Here is an 18,083-nt window from a genome sequence, read left to right as displayed (position 1 = left end):
CATCTCTGCTGGACTTGTAGCCCTGAGCACACCTCTTCTTAAGACTGCACTATAATGACCGTACGTATCAGGACACAATGGACGAGTATTAGGACACACCGCTGGCACCTGTCTGCACTCGTTTATATCTGACAGGATGAAGGGATGAGCGGGAATGAGCGGATAGAGGAGGAGAGGGAGAGTGAGAGCTGTTAGAAAACAGAATCATGCTTACAGACCTTCATGCTGGGTGTGACTTTATTTTTATTAAACAGAAATTGGACAACATAAGTTAATATAAATACATAAAAAACACTCATGTGTTTCATGTGGGCATTTGTACATCTAGTAATCAAATGTTTAGCTGTTTGGTGAACTTGAAAATGAATGAATGTGAATTTAAGTGTTGTAGATTTTCAGTTTGAACACTTGTTTGTTTGGTCTGTAACTTCACACATATAACTACACAGCTCAGATGTATTAAAACAGATCCAGTTGAGAATACTCAGGCTGTCACTGTTTCGGTGGTGAGGGAAAGAAAAAAAAGAAAATGAGAAAGATTATATTATCTACTGAAACAGTTAAGATTAAATTGTGTTGTTTTGTTTTTTCTGCCATTTTAATTACTGTAAAATAACTGTATATACATGAATATTATTCATGCATATGCAAATGAGGCATGTAATTTACAAAGGTGAAGAGCTGTAGAGATCTTACCAACACAGCGGCCGTTTATATTCACCGTAAATCCCTCTCCACACTGGAAAAAAAAGAGCTGTACTTCAGTGGAATATTTTATTGACGCATATGTCAGATGGATTTGTGCAGAAAAGCTTCTAGTGAGTTGAAAGAGTACATAATCTCTTTCCTAATTTGCATATCTCCATACCTGCCTGTGTAATGTGTGAATTGACTCCTCCTCTTCATTTGCAAGCATCCATACCTGTGCGTCAGATGTGAGCGCTGACTCCTCCCCTGCATTAGGGTATGCAATCTCAATAACCGTGTTCATATCAGCAGACTCGAGCGGCCGGACCATGGAACGACCATCCGGCCAATAGACTGCAATGCTGGTGGCCTCATCACTTCCTGTGAGCCAATGAGAGGAGACTGTGATTGCAATATGCAAATGTTTAAAATAATACAGTACTCAGAGAATAGAGGCACTAATGGGGCACTAGTTTATTTTATTTTTCTGTTTCAACAGTGTCTTATACTTTATAATGATTATTTTTCGATTTATGATGTTACAGGTGTAGTTGCTACCCGTGCATCCCATAATAGGGGGGTTGTCGAGATACAGTAAGTAGCAATTGGCTGGTCATGTGATCTGGAGGCACCACCGTATGTATAAAAAAACTGCTTTTATTAGGCTATTTATACGAGGGCTCAATGAGTCTTCAATGAACATCCTTTTAAACGGTTTTATCAAAAGTATTATTTATTTCTTTAGGTGTAAATCTCTTTTAATCAGGAAAAAATGACAGAGTACACCTTAAATAATCATATATGCATCTGGTGTAGATAAACATCTAGTACCTAATCCGAAGTGAGCCACAGGCTCCATCTCGCACAAGTATCCCGACCCTCCGTCAATGATGCGCATGTGTGCGCCGCTGTGTTTCGTGTACATCACCACCTTTGCTCCACGAGCGTACGCCCCGAAACGAGTGCGCGGAACCACACGCAACCACTTATTACTGGAGCCCTATAGAGAGATGAATACAGAGCAGGTGTTGAGTCTATGCACATTAAAAAAAAGATTATTTATACTTCAAATATATTTACATATTGAAAAGCATTTTTTATTATTATTATTTATTTAAACTTGGAAATAAACAGGTTTCAGGATTGTGAAAAATGTGAAACAATTCGAATTCATTTTTAATTATTTTAAAATGAAATAAATTCATATGAATTTTAACTTTTCACTCTAATTATTATGCCAAAAATACAAATTGTATAAGTCCTGATATACTGTATAGGGCTGGGTATCGATTTCGATGAACAAGCTCTCGATTCGATATCGATTCATATAAGTTCAGTTATAAAGTCCATTTTACAACCAGCTAATGCTATTTATACATTTTAGCTTTTAAAAAATGAACAAATCCATGTATTCCATCAATAAAAATTATTTTATATTGCATATATCATATTTTGCAACATTTTTTTTTTTTGGTTGGATTTTCTCCCCTTTTTCTCCCAATTTGGAATGCCCAATTCCCAATGTGCTTTTAAGTCCTCGTGGTGGCGTAGTGACTCTCCTCAATCCGAATCCCAGCTGCCTCCACGTCTGAGACCGTCAATCCGCACATCTTATCACGTGGCCACGGAGACATAGCGCGTGTGGAGGCTTCGCGCCATCCACCGTGGCATCCGCACTCAACTCACCACGTGCCCCACCAAGAGCGAGAACCACATTATAGCGACCATGAGGAGGTTACCCCATGTGATTCTACCCTCCCTAGCAACTGGGCCAATTTGGTTGCTTAGGAGACCTGGCTGGAGTCACTCAGCACACCCTGGGATTCGAACTAGCGAACTCCAGGGGTGGTAGCCAGCGTCTTTATCACTGAGCTACCCAGGCCCCATATTTTGCAACATGTTTATTGTTTACTAGTGTAATTGTAACTATTTACAAGTATTTAAATTGATTTGTTGAACACATGCTAAATACGTTACTGTCCCTTTAAGAAAACCAGCAGTTCTGTAAAAAGCGTCTGTAAATGAGCGCATGTTCACAAGAGATTAATCAAATGGCTTTATCTCATTCGTGCTATGTGTGATTAGAATTAAACATTTATTTTTTATTGTTTTTGATCAACAATTGACTGTAAAGACCAGAAAGTGTATTAAAAGAGACATTATTCAATGGCAAATGAGCCGTGTGGATCTTGTCTTTGGACACACATTATACGGAATGAGCGAAATCTGAGAATGTACCAGCCAGTTGCCAAATATATACATTTTAGTCGCATAGCGTGAAATTTAGTTGCAAATGCGAGTGATTTCCTCTCATTGTAGTGGAGGGTTGCGCATAAAGTAAAAGATCGTGATTCATCGGAAAATCGATAATTTTGCCCAGTCTTACTGATATAGGATCCGTTTTGCTTTTCATATATAATAATATAAAGCCATGGTACTCAACAGATGGCTTACAGGTCGGAATCATCTTTTTGTGGCCCGTGCATTCATATAAAAGTATGAAATGTACATTAATTTTGTATTGTCAATTTTATAGAGCAATTTCAGTGATTACGGTAATTTACGGTATCGCTAAATTGCTGTATGTCTATAGAGGATAGGAAATGGCAAACAGATGTAAAGAATTAATTACATGTGAAGATGCAAATGTTAATCTGATTATAGGCTACTTTAAGTGTATATCATGTCAGTGCGTGTGTCGGTTAAAACAGTTTGATCCCAGCACTCCCAGTATTTCGATTTTTAATCTCTGTGGGCTGATTGGTTATTATGACGTACCTGATTAACCTTAAACACAGAGATCGGTTGTGACGCGCTCTCACCGTGAGCGACCAACAAATCCAACAGCCCATCACCATCAAAGTCTGTGACTGTGGCACCTGTAACACCCACAATAGACTGATCAGTAAACTTAATGAATCTCGCATATTTAGTGTAATAATGACAATGATAAATTCTATTATTCAAGACGGAAAGTAATTAGGTTGTTTATTAACACAGGACTGGATGTGATTGGCTGATAAAAGGGGCATGTGATGTTGGTCAGGTGGTCTCACCTGTGCCGCGTCCCTGAGGCTCAGAGGCGTCGCCCACATCCAGCTCAGTGATCTCAGGGTCAGAATTATGTTTCCTTGACACCCTGAACAACCACAAAGACACATTCCCTGCTGAAGAAACCTTCTTAGACCAGTCTGAGGTGGCTCAGTGGTCTGTGGTGTGTTTATTATTATCAATATAATCCATAGTTGATGATTGAGTTTGTACCTGAAGATTCTGTTGGGGGCGTTTCCTCTGTATGCAATGTTATTGAAGAAGACCTCAAGCTGGAGATCGTTGTCAAAGTCGGCAGCGATGACGGTACGAATGGGTGATGGAGACGCGAAGGCCTGAGTGGCGATGTTCTACAACAACAGAACACACTATGTAAACATGTAAACATAACATAAACTATACATGAGCATGATTATTTAAAATTATTCATAATTGGCGTATGGGATCTGACGGTGAAGGACCGTCACCTTGAATCTCTGTTGTTTGTCCTGCAGGTAGAGTCGATGTGGACCGTTCCAGTTACCATAAACGATGTCCGTCTTTCCATCACCGTTAAAGTCAGCGAGTGCCACACCTCTGCCATGCTGATACCCGTCTTCAACTCCTGTCAACAATCAGACATAAACATCATTTGTGACGATAACTCAAAATCAGTGGCGCATTAATGTAACAATAATAGTTAATTTTTTATCAATTAATAATTTATATTGTTAGGCAGGACAATTTTTAACACACAATATTAATTTATTGTAAATTTCGGGTCTCTCACCAGCCTCTGCGGCGACATCTTTGAAAGTTCCATCACCGTTGTTTTGGAACAGGAAGTTGGGTCCATTTTCATTGTCGCAAAAAATGTCTGATCTTGTTTCGCTGAGGATTGGACCGATAACCACGCCACGCCCACCTGAAAACAGAGAGCCATGGTTCACAATAATACTTTGCTGACTGCCCTTACAAAATTTCACTTGTCATTTGGATGAATCGTATCATTCAAAACATTATGCAGAGCACTAATGTACCGTATTTAATATATAAATATGAAAGTATACTTCGGTTGTCCACGTGCCGCTAGGTCTCGCGGAATGTGAGCGTGACGTAAATTTCATCCCTGCGTACTGTCTGCGTGCAGCCCAATATTTCTAAACATGCAGATTTCTGTGCGCGTCTTCATCACATGTGCCTGCTGCTGACGGTGCTAAAAGAGTAACGCACGTGCACGTGTTGAACGCATCATTACTGGTTTGGGGTCAAAAGCCGGGCGCTCCAACAAGTTTGAGACGGAACGGCACGCAGAAAAATTAAGTACACCGGAGCCTTAATTTTGCTAATTTAAAACATTAATGCAGTGCAATAAATTATATGAAAATTGTGTGATAAAAAAAATGTTTGCAATTTAACATGCCCAACCTATCTGTGCATAAATTCCATTCTAAATGTTACTACTGGTGAAGCAGCTTAAAGTAACACCTTAATGTTTTTGCAGTCACAGTCAGCAGGAGGCGTTCAGCACAAGTCCAGCTGTACAGGTAACGCGCAGTTGTACATGAAACTAAACACCCAAGAGCCGGCAAACCAAACTTGTTTTTGCATTTTTCTAGGAAAACATGCACTAGACGTATGTCTCTGACTGCTGCGCAGCGTCTCGCTGTTTTTTTCAGCGCCTTGCGCAGGAGCGCCTTGTTGTTTAATGGGGGGAATTCACTTCAAACCTAAAAGCATCAGTTATTTGCACGCACTGTCTGTGCTGATTTAGTGCCCTATTCACTAAAGGAATTATTCAGATCATGCAACAGCGCAAACTCGCCCATAAAATCACTGCTGATCGGAATTGCGCGTGCAAATTGCATTCAGCAGTGATTTTATGGGTGAGTTTGCGCTGTTGCATGATCTGCATAATTCCTAGTGGGGGCGATTCTGAGCGCTATACAGCGGAGGATGCCGCAGATCATATAGATCTGACAAACTTTGGCAGGATTGAACAGCATCACTGTCTATCATCTCAGGTTAACATGCAGAAAGTGCGCTTGGCAACACCGCGAATCTGGATATATGGTTATAATGCACTTCTTCATTATTTGATCATTATTTGAATTACTGTTGATAGAAAATTCTCACAAACATCTCTGCTAAACAAAATTAATTTTATCACCTCCTTTCATCTGGCGGGAATACGCAATGTAAACTGCGCCAATTTTTGTGAATGAAGCGCACTCAATAATAAGCCTAATTTACATAGAAAGGAGGCATGTTTGTGTGGAAAGGAATAACAATAACATTTAAATATGTTAGACGCATGGGCAATTTCAGCGCTGATTGTGCCTGCTTAAACTAAACTGCAGGTGGTTAATGAATAATATGTAGGTTTTTGTGGTGAAATACCACGCGCTAAAGTGGTGCAACTGTGTAGTGAATTTGACCCTACATCAAGTTAAAAAGACAATGCAGCATTTATGCCACAATGACATGCTCTAAAAGCGTTTGTCTGAAGACTAGGGTGTAATTCTTGCAAACAGTCGCGCGCTTCAGTCTTTCGGTCAACGGCAGGCACATGGGCCGACGATGCGCAAAGACGTGGATTGTCTGCATGTCTAGAAAAACTAGGCTGCTAGACAGTCAAAATGACCAAATTTGAGTCATGTGCACTGTGCGCGAGACTTAGCGACATGCATAAACTGAAGTGCACTTTGATTTATGTGAACAGTTATCTGAATTATTATATTTATCATATTTATTTAGATTTTTTTGTATTATCTTTATTTGGGGGCCTGTGATTTATAATATTTCAACTAATTACATAAAAAAAAATCTCACGTAATGCATTTGATTAAACATTTTAATCGACCTGTGTGTTTGTTGACGTTGGCTTGCGGTGCAACATCAGACAGCGCAATGACGCCCTTCTCCACATCACTGGCAGCTTCATCCATCTCTATCAGTGCGTGCGGCCCCACGTTACCACTGGCATAGTTCGCCACATAAACAGAGTATCGACCTGTACCCTACAACATGACGAGACACAAACGGACATGAAATTAAACAGATTTGTGAATACAAAGAATTTTTTATATTGACACAATAATTCATAAACTAATGAACAATTAAGTACCTTTCTGTCAACACAAGCAACTGAGCGCCCTGCCATGCGATTGGCTACTCCTCTTCGCACGTTGATGTCATCACTGAGCAGATCCTCAAAACGACCGTTACGGAACTTGAACAATTTGTCTGCGTATGTTGCCTGACCTGCAAAGAATTTAGTTTTGACATCGGTAAAGGATGCTTCTGTAAATCACTGCAACACAGATTGTGTGTGTGTGTGTGTACCTGAGTATGCATTGTTGGTGTTGAGGAAATAAACCTCCTCCCTGCCGTCTCCATCCACATCACAGGCTGTCACGCCGATGGCGTTTCCCTGCAGGTCTCTCAGGGTGTAATATGGAGAACTGCGGTCGTCCACGGCAATGTTCATCAGCTTGTTCTGAGTACGGTCGTACTTCAGAACTAAGTTTGGACCATTATACCTGAAAACAGACCGAAATTTAAGTTGAAATGTCCACCTTTTTTTCTACACATAGCCATGTGATAATTAAGGCGTTTTAATGCAATAAGAGTGCCATGGGTAGTTTCCTTTTTTTAGACTTATTTCAATCCTTACCCTTTAGACTTATTTCAATCCTTACCCTTAACCCTTTAAGCTCTGAAGGTGTTATTTTTTTTCTCTCCCCAGTTTGGAATGCCCAATTCCCAATGCGCTCTAAGTCCTCGTGGTGGTGTCGTGACTCGCCTCGATCCGGGTGGCAGAGGACGAATCTCAGTTGCCTCCGCGTCTGAAACCGTGAATCCGCGCATCTTATCACGTGGCTTGTTGAGCGCGTCACCGCGGAGACATAGCACATGTGGAGGCTTCACGCTATTCTCCGCGGCATCCACGCACAACTCACCACGTGCCCCACCGAGAGCGAGAACCACATTATAGTGACCATGAGGAGGTTACCCCATGTGACTCTACCCTCCCTAGCAATTGGGCCAATTTGGTTGCTTAGGAGACCTGGCTGGAGTCACTCAGCACGCCCTGACTTCGAACTCGCGACTCCAGGGGCGGTAGTTAGCGTCAATACTCGCTGAGCTACCCAGGCCCCCAAGCTCTGAAGGTGTTTTTAAAGATTTCCTGTTTCAGTAGCATACCAAAAATTAAAGGCTTATTTTAAGTGTTTGGTATCATTTTAAAGAATTTTTTTTTTTTTTAATTTTAATGATACAGATTATGATAAATTCTGAGACTCTCAGCCTAAGAAACTGCTGAAAAATTACAAAAAAAACTTGAGCCAATAAAATAACTTTTTTTCTGATTTGACATTATATATCTCGTTAAGTTTACAATAATTGTAAAATTTTGTGTTGATACGACAAAGCAAACAAAAGTTATAGCGTTACAAAAATAATTTATCCAAGTGTCCAAAATCCTCTTCAAACAAATAAAACATAATAATTGTACATAAGAACTAATTACACATGCAGATACAACAATGTCTAAAAGTATGCTCTCTTTCCAAAGCATGTAGGCATGAGTAACGAGATCTCATTCAGTTCCATTCTGTGTCATTTGAGTCATCATTGAGTCTGTGTCATGTACTTGGCGCCATCTGCTGGTGACCATATGTAATTAGAGTGAACGATCCTCTCTGCCCATATTTGGATGACTTTTACCTCTGGTTGGAGTGATCTGAATCCCAATACGATTGGTTCAGCGTTCCATGATGCTGGACAACCTATTACAGAATTTCCGATGAAGTCATCTGATCCAGGAACGCTAACGTGTTTTTAGCCAGATAGCACATTATGTGATGTGTGCACATTGTGCTTTGTGTGGATTATTGAATGATCTATGCATCTTATTACTTTGTGTGTGGGCTTGTTTTAAGGGGAACCCCCTTTTGTGAAGTTATAAGTGAAAACGCAGCATATAAGCAACACCTGTTTACATGTAACATGTAGGTCAAAGACATGTACTTAGCTATTACTCGCTATAATTATGTCTGTGAGTAAAAAAAAAAAATGGTGGTCCCATCCGAACCTGAAAGGTTAACCCACTCTCTACTGATGGATATTTTTTAACTATACTGTATTGGACTAATGTGAATAGAGTTATGCTGGATTGTTTTTACCCGGCCACCACCACCTCCAGATCCCCGTCTCCATCCACATCCGTCACCGCCATCCCATAATTCAGTTGAGTGGGGTTGTGAAGAGCATGCAGAGCAAGAACTGTGTCCGTGGTAACAGAGAACATGGGCTGAGCTTGAGAGAGACCAGACAGCCCCAAAAAGAGAAGACACGCCCACCACACCCTCATCTCCACCTGTCAGTCAAACAGTATACGATCACAGGAAGCACATTACAATGCATTACACATGGTTATAAGGTCATCATTTTGAATCATATCTTAAAGATGTGAAAAGCATTTATTATGGTGCATATACATCATATGGCATAACATAAATACACTGCATTTGCAAAAAGAAAAAAATGAGGGAAATGATGCATTAAAGAGCAGTGTTACTTATAATTAAAGAATGACCAAATTATACGATTATTTTAGCTAAACAAATAAACAATAATGTCACATTCATCTATCATCATGGTATTTGTGCTGAATTATAGCGGCTACTTACGCTCCTCATGTTTCCAATAGGTGACTTGATTGAAAAATACGCAAAATGATGCGGGACTGCTGTTTATATTATGTTTTTTTCGCTCCTTACACAACTTCCAACGTAGTCGCCTTGTGTAAGCGCTTCTGTCCAATCACAGTCGATATATTTAAATATCTTGGAGGTTTGACCAATCAGAAACCTGCAATAGAAAAGGGGGCGTTGTTGACACGCGGATCCGAATGAGGACGTGACCCGCCCCTGAAGACCCTCACGCGCTCTAACAAACGCGAGCTTAAGATTTTATTTACCAATATATTAATAATTCACCTAAATGAATATTAATTGAGTCTTTTGAATTAATCGAATTAATTCATTAATACTTTTTGGGGGAAAAAATCTACAATTCTATCGTTTGTTTCAAGTTGGTTGAGGTGAAATTTAAAGATATGTTTTGTCGTGAAAGCATAAAACGTAACAGTTGTCCTATTTTACTGGCATTCACAAGTTAATATAGTTTAAAGCAGCATAATTGCAATTTCTTTGTGAATAATTCAATTTGGTCCAGAAGCTGCGTTCTAAACTACAGTCCTTAAACTACAACTCCCATGAATACGTTACTGTGACGTCACGACGGCTATGCGTTTCCAAACATCCGGTCATGGTGGTTGCAACGTTTTAGCGAACTGGAAAATATTGAGAAATGTGAGTGGAAATATACAGCGAATATATGTTCTTTGTAAATACATTTAATGTTGAATTTGCAGCGAAGATTTTACATGATTTGGTTGTTGGTCTTCATGTTTCGAAAAAATATATATGTTGTTTTGAAGAGAGAATACAGGGTCACACTAAGGAAATGTGTTGTGTTTATGTTCCTATAATAACAGTTAAACAGAAGATAATGCGTAGATCATAACTATATTGATCGACGTATATTCAAGACAGCGTACTATATAATTACTACAGTTTAATCAATACATGGATATTTCAATAAGAAGATGTCTGCGTACAGAATGGGATACTTGCGTACTACACAGTATATACTGCATACTGCGTACTATTTAATAAATAGTTAGTACTCTAACTATAATATGCAAATATGTCACTCTGGAAATGAAAGGTCAGCAAATTTTGTAAGTCATCCCGTGTATTTATGTGTAGCGAAAATGTGCATACTGCACACAGTATACATACTTAAGAAGTAGTATGAGTAGTATAGTAGTAGCTTTTATTGACACACTTTCCTTTATGCAGATCTCTATGGAGACAGAGGAAGCAGCCCAGCCAGAGGGAGGGTCCAAATCTTCTGCCCCATCCCGAACCAAAAAGCCCACCATGGAGATTTACGTGACCAAGAAACGGCAGGCCGAGAAGATAGAGCCCAAACCCAGGCCCCGGTACACAGATAAGGCCCGGAAAAATAAGAACAAGAAGGACAAAGCGAAAGCCGGGGAGATGCCCAATGGAGAGGTAAAACACGATGATGGTGAAGGGGGGAGGGAGGAGGGAGATGCAGAGGACCAAAGCATGCAAACAGAAAAGGACGAGCGGTCCAGAGAAGACATGGACTCCACATCCAAATCTCTGAACACACCAGAAGAGACGGGTAATGATGCCAGGGCACTGGAACATGAGGGGAGCTCAGATGAGGAGGAGGAGAACTGGGATTCTTTGTTTAATGATGATGGTGACTGTCTAGACCCTCATTTGCTGGAGGAGGTAAGAGCTAAAAAGTTGATTTAACCCCCTCATTATAATAATACTAAACCTCGTTACCCTGTAAAACCCACATTCATTAACCACTCCACCCTCACTGAAACCTTCCAATGACAATGTGTATGTTGAGAGCAAAATGTATTGGGATAGTTCGCTCATTACTTATTTACTGTCATAATTTACTTACCCTGTAAAAAGTCTAATTATGCCTTTTTTTTAATTGAACACAAGCGCACATGTACTGAGCCCCTTAGAGAACAGAGAGGGAATTTTATTTTCTGAAAATGTTTTGCATTCCCTCGCAATACCTTTATTTACATTTACATTTATGCATTTGGCAGACGCTTTTATCCAAAGTGACTTACAGTGCCCTTATTACAGGGACAATCCCCCTGGAGCAACCTGGAGTTAAGTGCCTTGCTCAAGGACACAATGGTGGTGGCTGTGGGGATTGAACCAGCAACCTTTTGCTTACCAGTTCAGTGCTTTAGTCCACTACGCCACCACCACTCCATACCTTTATCTGTCCCTTATGAAAATTTACCATGGTTTTATTACAGCAACCATAGTTGACCTATGGCATTTGTAGTAATACCGTAGTAACCACAAATATTCGGGGGAAAAACCATACCATTTTAAATACCATACTTGTACCACAAATTAACCATGGTGTTACTATAGTAAAACTGTTGTAACCTTGTTTTTTGTTTTTTTTGCCAGAATGATTGATTTTATTACCATACTTTTGGTTTTTCTGTATTATCATTAAGAATATCATGGATAAAATATGGTTACTCTAGTAAAGCCATGATAAATATTGTGGTTATGGTTTTAATTTAAATACCATAGGTGAATTATAGTTACTGCAGTAAAACAATGGTGAATTTCGTGGTTATTATGGTTTTACTACAAATACCATGGTTCAACTATGGTTACAGTAGTAAAACCATGGTAAATTTTCATAAGGTAGGGATAAAGATATTGCAAGAGAGCGAACGCAAAATGTATTGCGATGGAATGCAAAACTTATTGCGAAGGACGCAGACTGTTGCAAGGGAAAGCGTAATTTATTGCGAAGGACGCAGACTGTTGCAAGGGAAAGCATAATTTATTGCGAAGGACGCAGACTGTTGCAAGGGAACGCGTAATTTATTGCGAAGGACTCAGACTGTTGCAAGGGAACGCATAATTATTGCGAAGGACTCAGACTGTTGCAAGGGAACGCGTAATTTATTGCGAAGGACGCAGACTGTTGCAAGGGAACGCAAAACTTATTGCGAAGGACTCAGACTGTTGCAAGGGAACGCATAATTATTGCGAAGGACGCAGACTGTTGCAAGGGAACGCATAATTATTGCGAAGGACTCAGACTGTTGCAAGGGAACGCGTAATTTATTGCGAAGGACGCAGACTGTTGCAAGGGAACGCATAATTATTGCGAAGGACTCAGACTGTTGCAAGGGAAAGCGTAATTTATTGCGAAGGACGCAGACTGTTGCAAGGGAACGCAAAACTTATTGCGAAGGACTCAGACTGTTGCAAGGGAAAGCATAATTATTGCGAAGGACGCAGACTGTTGCAAGGGAACGCATAATTTATTGCGAAGGACGCAGACTGTTGCAAGGGAACGCATAACTTATTGCGAAGGACGCAGACTGTTGCAAGGGAACGCATAACTTATTGCGAAGGACGCAGACTGTTGCAAGGGAACGCATAATTTATTGCGAAGGACGCAGACTGTTGCAAGGGAACGCATAATTTATTGCGAAGGACGCAGACTGTTGCAAGGGAACGCATAATTATTGCGAAGGACGCAGACTGTTGCAAGGGAACGCATAATTATTGCGAAGGACGCAGACTGTTGCAAGGGAACGCATAATTTATTGCGAAGTACGCAGACTGTTGCAAGGGAATGCATAATTTATTGCGAAGGACTCAGACTGTTGCAAGGGAATGCATAATTATTGCGAAGGACTCAGACTGTTGCAAGGGAACGCATAATTATTGCGAAGGACGCAGACTGTTGCAAGGGAATGCATAATTTATTGCGAAGGACTCAGACTGTTGCAAGGGAATGCATAATTATTGCGAAGGACTCAGACTGTTGCAAGGGAACGCATAATTTATTGCGAAGGACGCAGACTGTTGCAAGGGAACGCATAATTATTGCGAAGGACGCAGACTGTTGCAAGGGAACGCATAATTTATTGCGAAGGACGCAGACTGTTGCAAGGGAACGCATAATTATTGCGAAGGACGCAGACTGTTGCAAGGGAACGCATAATTTATTGCGAAGGACGCAGACTGTTGCAAGGGAACGCATAATTATTGCGAAGGACGCAGACTGTTGCAAGGGAACGCATAATTTATTGCGAAGGACGCAGACTGTTGCAAGAGAACGCAAAACTTATTGCGAAGGAAATGCAAAACTATTTCAGAGTTTTCCCTCCCTGTTCTAAGGGGCTCCGTACAAATGAGATATGGATGTCCTCCAATTTTACAACTTCGCTACCATGATGATGTATTGTCAACAAACCTTAAAACGACTGTAAAAATTACAATTTAAATACATTTACAGCTCAAATAATACACTAGTTTTAACAGAAGAATTAATGTAAGTGCTTTTATACAGTTATAAGCTTCACAGTTCTGTGTTTAAATCACCCCATTGACTTCCATTGTAAGTGTCTTACTGTAACCTCCATTTTTGCTTTTTTTAAAGAATAGGAGGAACGAGTCAAAATTAATTTTTGTGGTTATCAAAATTATGCCACAAATGCTGTTGATTGAGCTTAACTTGTTGAACCCAGAATATTCCTTTAATAATGACATAATGCATTCTGTGTAAGATGTTTTATCCATTATTTGGGCTTTATACTCATGTTTGATATCATCTCTCCCTCCTGTCACAGATGTCCCTTAAAGACGGCCACAAGAAGAGCTCCAAACAGGAGCCGCACTTCGACCACTACAACTGGTCTCCTCAAGAAGAAGAAGAGGTGGAGCTTCGTGATGACGAGCTGTCACACATTGTGGAGATTTACGATTTCCCATCCGAGTTCAAGACGGAGGACTTGATAAGATCCTTTAACTCTTTTCAGTGCGTGTATCTCTAATCATGAATTGCACTGATTCAAGATCATCTACAGAAATTCATTTGTCTTGTACGCTAGTGTGATTATTATGTGTGTGTGTGTGTTTTCAGGCAGAAGGGGTTTGACATTAAGTGGATTGATGATACACATGTTCTGGGTTTGTTCTCCAGTCCAATAGCAGGTCAGTTTGTTTTACAGATGTTATGACGCTTGTAAGGTCTCTACAGTCAAGAACTGATAATCTGTGTGTGTGTTTGTGTAGCTCGTGATGCTCTGAGGATGAAGAACCCCATGATGAAGATCAGGCCTCTCTCCAAATCATCAAAAGCCACTAAAGCCAAAGCTCGCAGCTGCTCTGGTACTCCCTTCTCTGTCTCTTTTACTATTAGTGGATCAAAGCTGAAACCCCAATAGTGCAACAGTCTGGTTCCGGAAGTAAAAATCCCATTCATTTTTCCCATAGGGGAGTTGATTGTTAACGATAACTGATAAGTCTTTAAAAGTCAAACCTTTGAGGTTATTAATCGATTGTATATGTTTTTCCTGAAGCCATCAGTCTGCGTTAATTCATCTTTACTTAAAAAAAATTGCGTTTAAGAGCAGAAGTTCTGGTGAAGAACTACACTACCCATGATCCTCCTGAGAAATATCCACCAATCAGAGATTCAAGGCAAAAAAAGTGCACCAAAAGAGCTCTGCAGTGCATGACGTACTGTTAATACTTCCGGCTGAAAAATTCATTTGTTTACATTTTCACTTAATTTTTTTAATTGTATCCTAACCCTAACCCTATCTCTCGCTCTCTCTCTGTGTAGATTACTTGTTGCCGGCTAAAGAGCGACCTCAGACGAGTGCAGCTTTGGCCCGTCGACTGGTCATTGGTGCTCTGGGTGTGAAGAGTAACCAGACCAAAGAAGAGCGTGAGGCAGAGAGGAACAAACTACGGCAAGCAAAAGGTGCCAAATGAGTTGTTTTCACTTATTTTGATGTCTGATTTTTAGATTGATTTAAAATGGCATTCTAATTCGAGCGTTTATTGCCTCTCTACAGAAGAGATTAATGGCACCATTAATAATTCATGGGGTGGTTTATGTTGAATTCATCACGTAATTAACAACATCATATCAAATCTCAAAGCTTTTGAACCCTTTATTACTTTTAATAGAATTGCTATGTAAATAATAGTTATGATATGCTCAAATTTGTGTAATATCTCAATTGATTTTTTTATTCTGTTTTATTTGTGTTTTGTCATCAGAGCAAAAGCGCTTGGCGGCAAAGCAGCGTGAAGACGCCTGGGAGGGCTTGTGAAGAACAAGGTGAGTGTTTATATTCACTATGAAGTACTTTAGAGTTTAAAAGGTCACTTTAGGTCTAATCATAATTCCTGGATCATTGTCTGTCTGCTGTAGACTCTGTGTTGAGAGTCTGAAGTGGATCAGGACTACTACAAAACAACACGACGGACTGAACCAAAGCTGCATGTCTGGGGGAGTTCAAACACTCGCTAGCAGAGGTGCAAGAGAGCCACAAACTTTAACAGAGACATTTTGTAATTTTATATTTTTCCTTTAGAGATGTGTCTTCAATGCAGAGATTTTCCCCCTCAAAGTATTGTTTTTATGCTTGAGAAAGATTTTTAATGGGGTTTTTTCATCTTGGATATTGCTTTTCTTTTTTCTGCCTGTAACTAAATTATTAGGGATGGGCGATACCAATAATTTCATGTCCAATATCGTCGATACCGATACTTCTATTAAATTAATTTTTTTAATGATTTCTTGGGATAAAATTGGTAATTTAGAATATTATTTTTAGTCATAATTGTTTTGTTTTTTTTACATTTGTGAGCCTAAACAGAAAATTATTAGACTTCTTGATTGATATTTTAGGATCGATCCGCCCATCCCTATAAATTACATCGTCAGTATCACTATCCTTTAGTCAGCTTACAAAGTGAATTTTCTTGCACCAATTTTTGTTTTAGTAAAGAGATATTAAGTTAACACCAGGAGCTGTTGATTATCTTTTTCAGGCAAGTCATTATTTCATGTAGCGTTTGAACACATTGGACCAGTGTGAATGGGGGAATCCCATTTTTCATTTACATGAATGACTTTGTAAAAGTTTCTGTGTTTAATGCCAGTCAACACTTGTAAACCTCAGTACATACTAGATTTTTCATGTTGTTTCCTAATTACCTTACAGGTGTAAATATTGTACTTTAAAGCTTTTGAGATTTAAATGCTCAAAGTTTTATTCAGGTGCCAGATCATCAAAAACAAATACATTTTCAAGTGTCTTTGTTTGACTTTTGCAATAAGTTTACACTCATGAGCAAGTCTGTGTCTTGTTCTTCAAAGTTGGTGCAATAGGGTTTCTATGATCTGAATAAAAAAAAATAAAAAAAGTCTCTCTTGTAGATTAATTTGTATGGCTGGAAACCAGTTCTTTTTTATTTAATTTTTATATATATATATATATATATATTGGAACCGTATGATTTTCATGACTTTCGGTTCCATTTTCCCGCCTAAATAGAGGGCAACAGGCTTGTCCTGTAAGTTAAAAGCCCATTAGTTTCTTTCCATAGACGAATTGAGTTTCAACAATAACTAATAAACCTTTAAAAACAGACCTACTGTGAGCTACAAGGTTGTTAGATGGTAAATGCATTATTTCAAAATTGTTTAAAAATATGTTTGATAGCGGAATTCATGGTAAACAACTACATTACCCATAGTACAGCAGAGAAAGATCCACCAATCAGAGAATCACGTCCAACCAAGCCCGCGAAACTGCTCCCATGACGCACTGTGAGTGACGTAATCAGGTATCTTCACCCTTAAATTATTTGCATTATTTTGCAATAAATGTAAAACTGACTGTTTCTATACTTACAACAACCTAAAATCAATAGTTTCATATATTTTCATCGTTTTTATTCAACGACATCATTCGCAATGCTTCATGGGATTGTAGTTTGTGCCCTCAGTAAAGACGGTAAGGACAGTCTTGTATCTTTGACTTTTATGTCCGATTTTCAAATACTTTTTTGTCTCAAAACAAAGTTTGTGATGATGTGATTCACCGCGGAGCTGGTTGGTTTGGTTCATGGTGTACAACTCTTTTATGAAGGATTTAATGGAGAAAATACGTCCGGAACAGAGACGTCTGAATCAGTGAGTAGGAACGGAAACGGCCAGTGGATGCGTGCACGGTTTAATCGGGTAGCGCTGTTTCGTCATACTTTGAGTATGTGGTGTTTTCCATGCACAGAAGTAAATGGCAGCGCTTAATATATGAGTGGGGCGATCAATTACTGGCTGCATCAAAGACTATTTAGCCGAAGACGAACCACTTGTAATAAAATGAATGGCAGAAATGGGAACGCCCAATATGTCGGATGTAGAAAAGGAAGTCCCGCCTTACAGATAAAAGAGCCAATCACCTTTCAAATACAGACATATGTCAATCAACTTTTGAACACGCATGCGCATTAGCTGCACCAGCCTGAAAATGGCGTTTTTGTACCATAGTTGTCCCATTACAAATCAGCTGTAAAATCTATTTCAAATATAATCTTGACCAACCTTTTTGGAGTTTTCCAAAGATGGCAAGTCTGTCCACTCTGTGGCCTTGAAAGAGACTTTGGCAGCTTATAGCGCTATCAGTGTAGTCTGATTCCCGAAATAACATTGTTAAAATACAGCGCGACCAGTATTGTGTCATTCCATTACATTTTAGGTGACCATTTAAGATTTTATAAAAAAAAAAAAACTGTAAGGGGTTTATTCAAAACACAGACCCTAAAATTGTAATAGTGATGCTTGACTTTGCAAACACCACTAAAAAGATTGTCAACAAAATTTCACACTGA

At 39.4% G+C, this 18,083-nt stretch overlaps 2 protein-coding genes across 5 annotated transcripts; one reads left to right on the top strand and one right to left on the bottom strand.

The window, feature by feature from the left end:
* Positions 1–223: 223 nt before the first annotated feature.
* LOC127444202 (cartilage acidic protein 1-like) lies at positions 224–9,530 on the bottom strand. 4 transcript variants are annotated; one of them, XM_051703456.1, is made up of 14 exons: positions 9,411–9,530; positions 8,904–9,097; positions 7,063–7,259; positions 6,845–6,981; positions 6,581–6,737; positions 4,508–4,642; positions 4,206–4,342; positions 3,952–4,088; positions 3,744–3,826; positions 3,466–3,566; positions 1,519–1,687; positions 869–1,068; positions 697–739; positions 224–495 (listed from the first exon to the last, which is right to left on the bottom strand). In XM_051703456.1, exons 1-14 carry the CDS (start codon positions 9,417–9,419, stop codon positions 485–487), a joined length of 1,710 nt encoding a protein of 569 aa, XP_051559416.1. In that variant the 5' UTR covers positions 9,420–9,530; the 3' UTR covers positions 224–484. The 4 variants fall into 4 exon arrangements, with proteins under 4 accessions (XP_051559416.1, XP_051559417.1, XP_051559418.1 ...); XM_051703457.1 differs by having other exon boundaries at positions 873–1,068; XM_051703458.1 differs by having other exon boundaries at positions 923–1,068.
* A 242-nt stretch (positions 9,531–9,772) lies between these two features.
* Positions 9,773–17,059, top strand: r3hcc1l (R3H domain and coiled-coil containing 1-like). The gene is made up of 8 exons (XM_051703478.1): positions 9,773–10,094; positions 10,647–11,111; positions 14,021–14,208; positions 14,314–14,384; positions 14,466–14,561; positions 15,019–15,159; positions 15,462–15,522; positions 15,616–17,059. The coding sequence occupies exons 1-7, from the start codon at positions 10,029–10,031 to the stop codon at positions 15,512–15,514; spliced, it is 1,080 nt and encodes a 359-aa protein (XP_051559438.1). The 5' UTR covers positions 9,773–10,028; the 3' UTR covers positions 15,515–15,522; positions 15,616–17,059.
* The last annotated feature ends 1,024 nt before the right edge of the window (positions 17,060–18,083 follow it).

This window comes from Myxocyprinus asiaticus, chromosome 7, assembly GCF_019703515.2.
Source record: "Myxocyprinus asiaticus isolate MX2 ecotype Aquarium Trade chromosome 7, UBuf_Myxa_2, whole genome shotgun sequence".
Classification (NCBI taxonomy): domain Eukaryota; kingdom Metazoa; phylum Chordata; class Actinopteri; order Cypriniformes; family Catostomidae; genus Myxocyprinus; species Myxocyprinus asiaticus.
This window is presented reverse-complemented; position numbering and strand designations above follow the sequence as displayed.

Coding starts and splice junctions, on each gene's coding strand:
- LOC127444202 (XM_051703456.1), bottom strand. Junction 1,688..3,465: donor CTGTGTTTAAGGTTAATCAG/GTACGTCATAAT, acceptor ATCTCTCTATAG/GGCTCCAGTAATAAGTGGTT. Junction 740..868: donor TTCACACATTACACAGGCAG/GTATGGAGATAT, acceptor TTTTTTTTCCAG/TGTGGAGAGGGATTTACGGT.
- r3hcc1l (XM_051703478.1), top strand. CDS start 10,029: ATGCGTTTCCAAACATCCGGTCATGGTGGTTGCAACGTTTTAGCGAAC. Junction 10,095..10,646: donor ACTGGAAAATATTGAGAAAT/GTGAGTGGAAAT, acceptor TCCTTTATGCAG/ATCTCTATGGAGACAGAGGA. Junction 11,112..14,020: donor ACCCTCATTTGCTGGAGGAG/GTAAGAGCTAAA, acceptor CTCCTGTCACAG/ATGTCCCTTAAAGACGGCCA.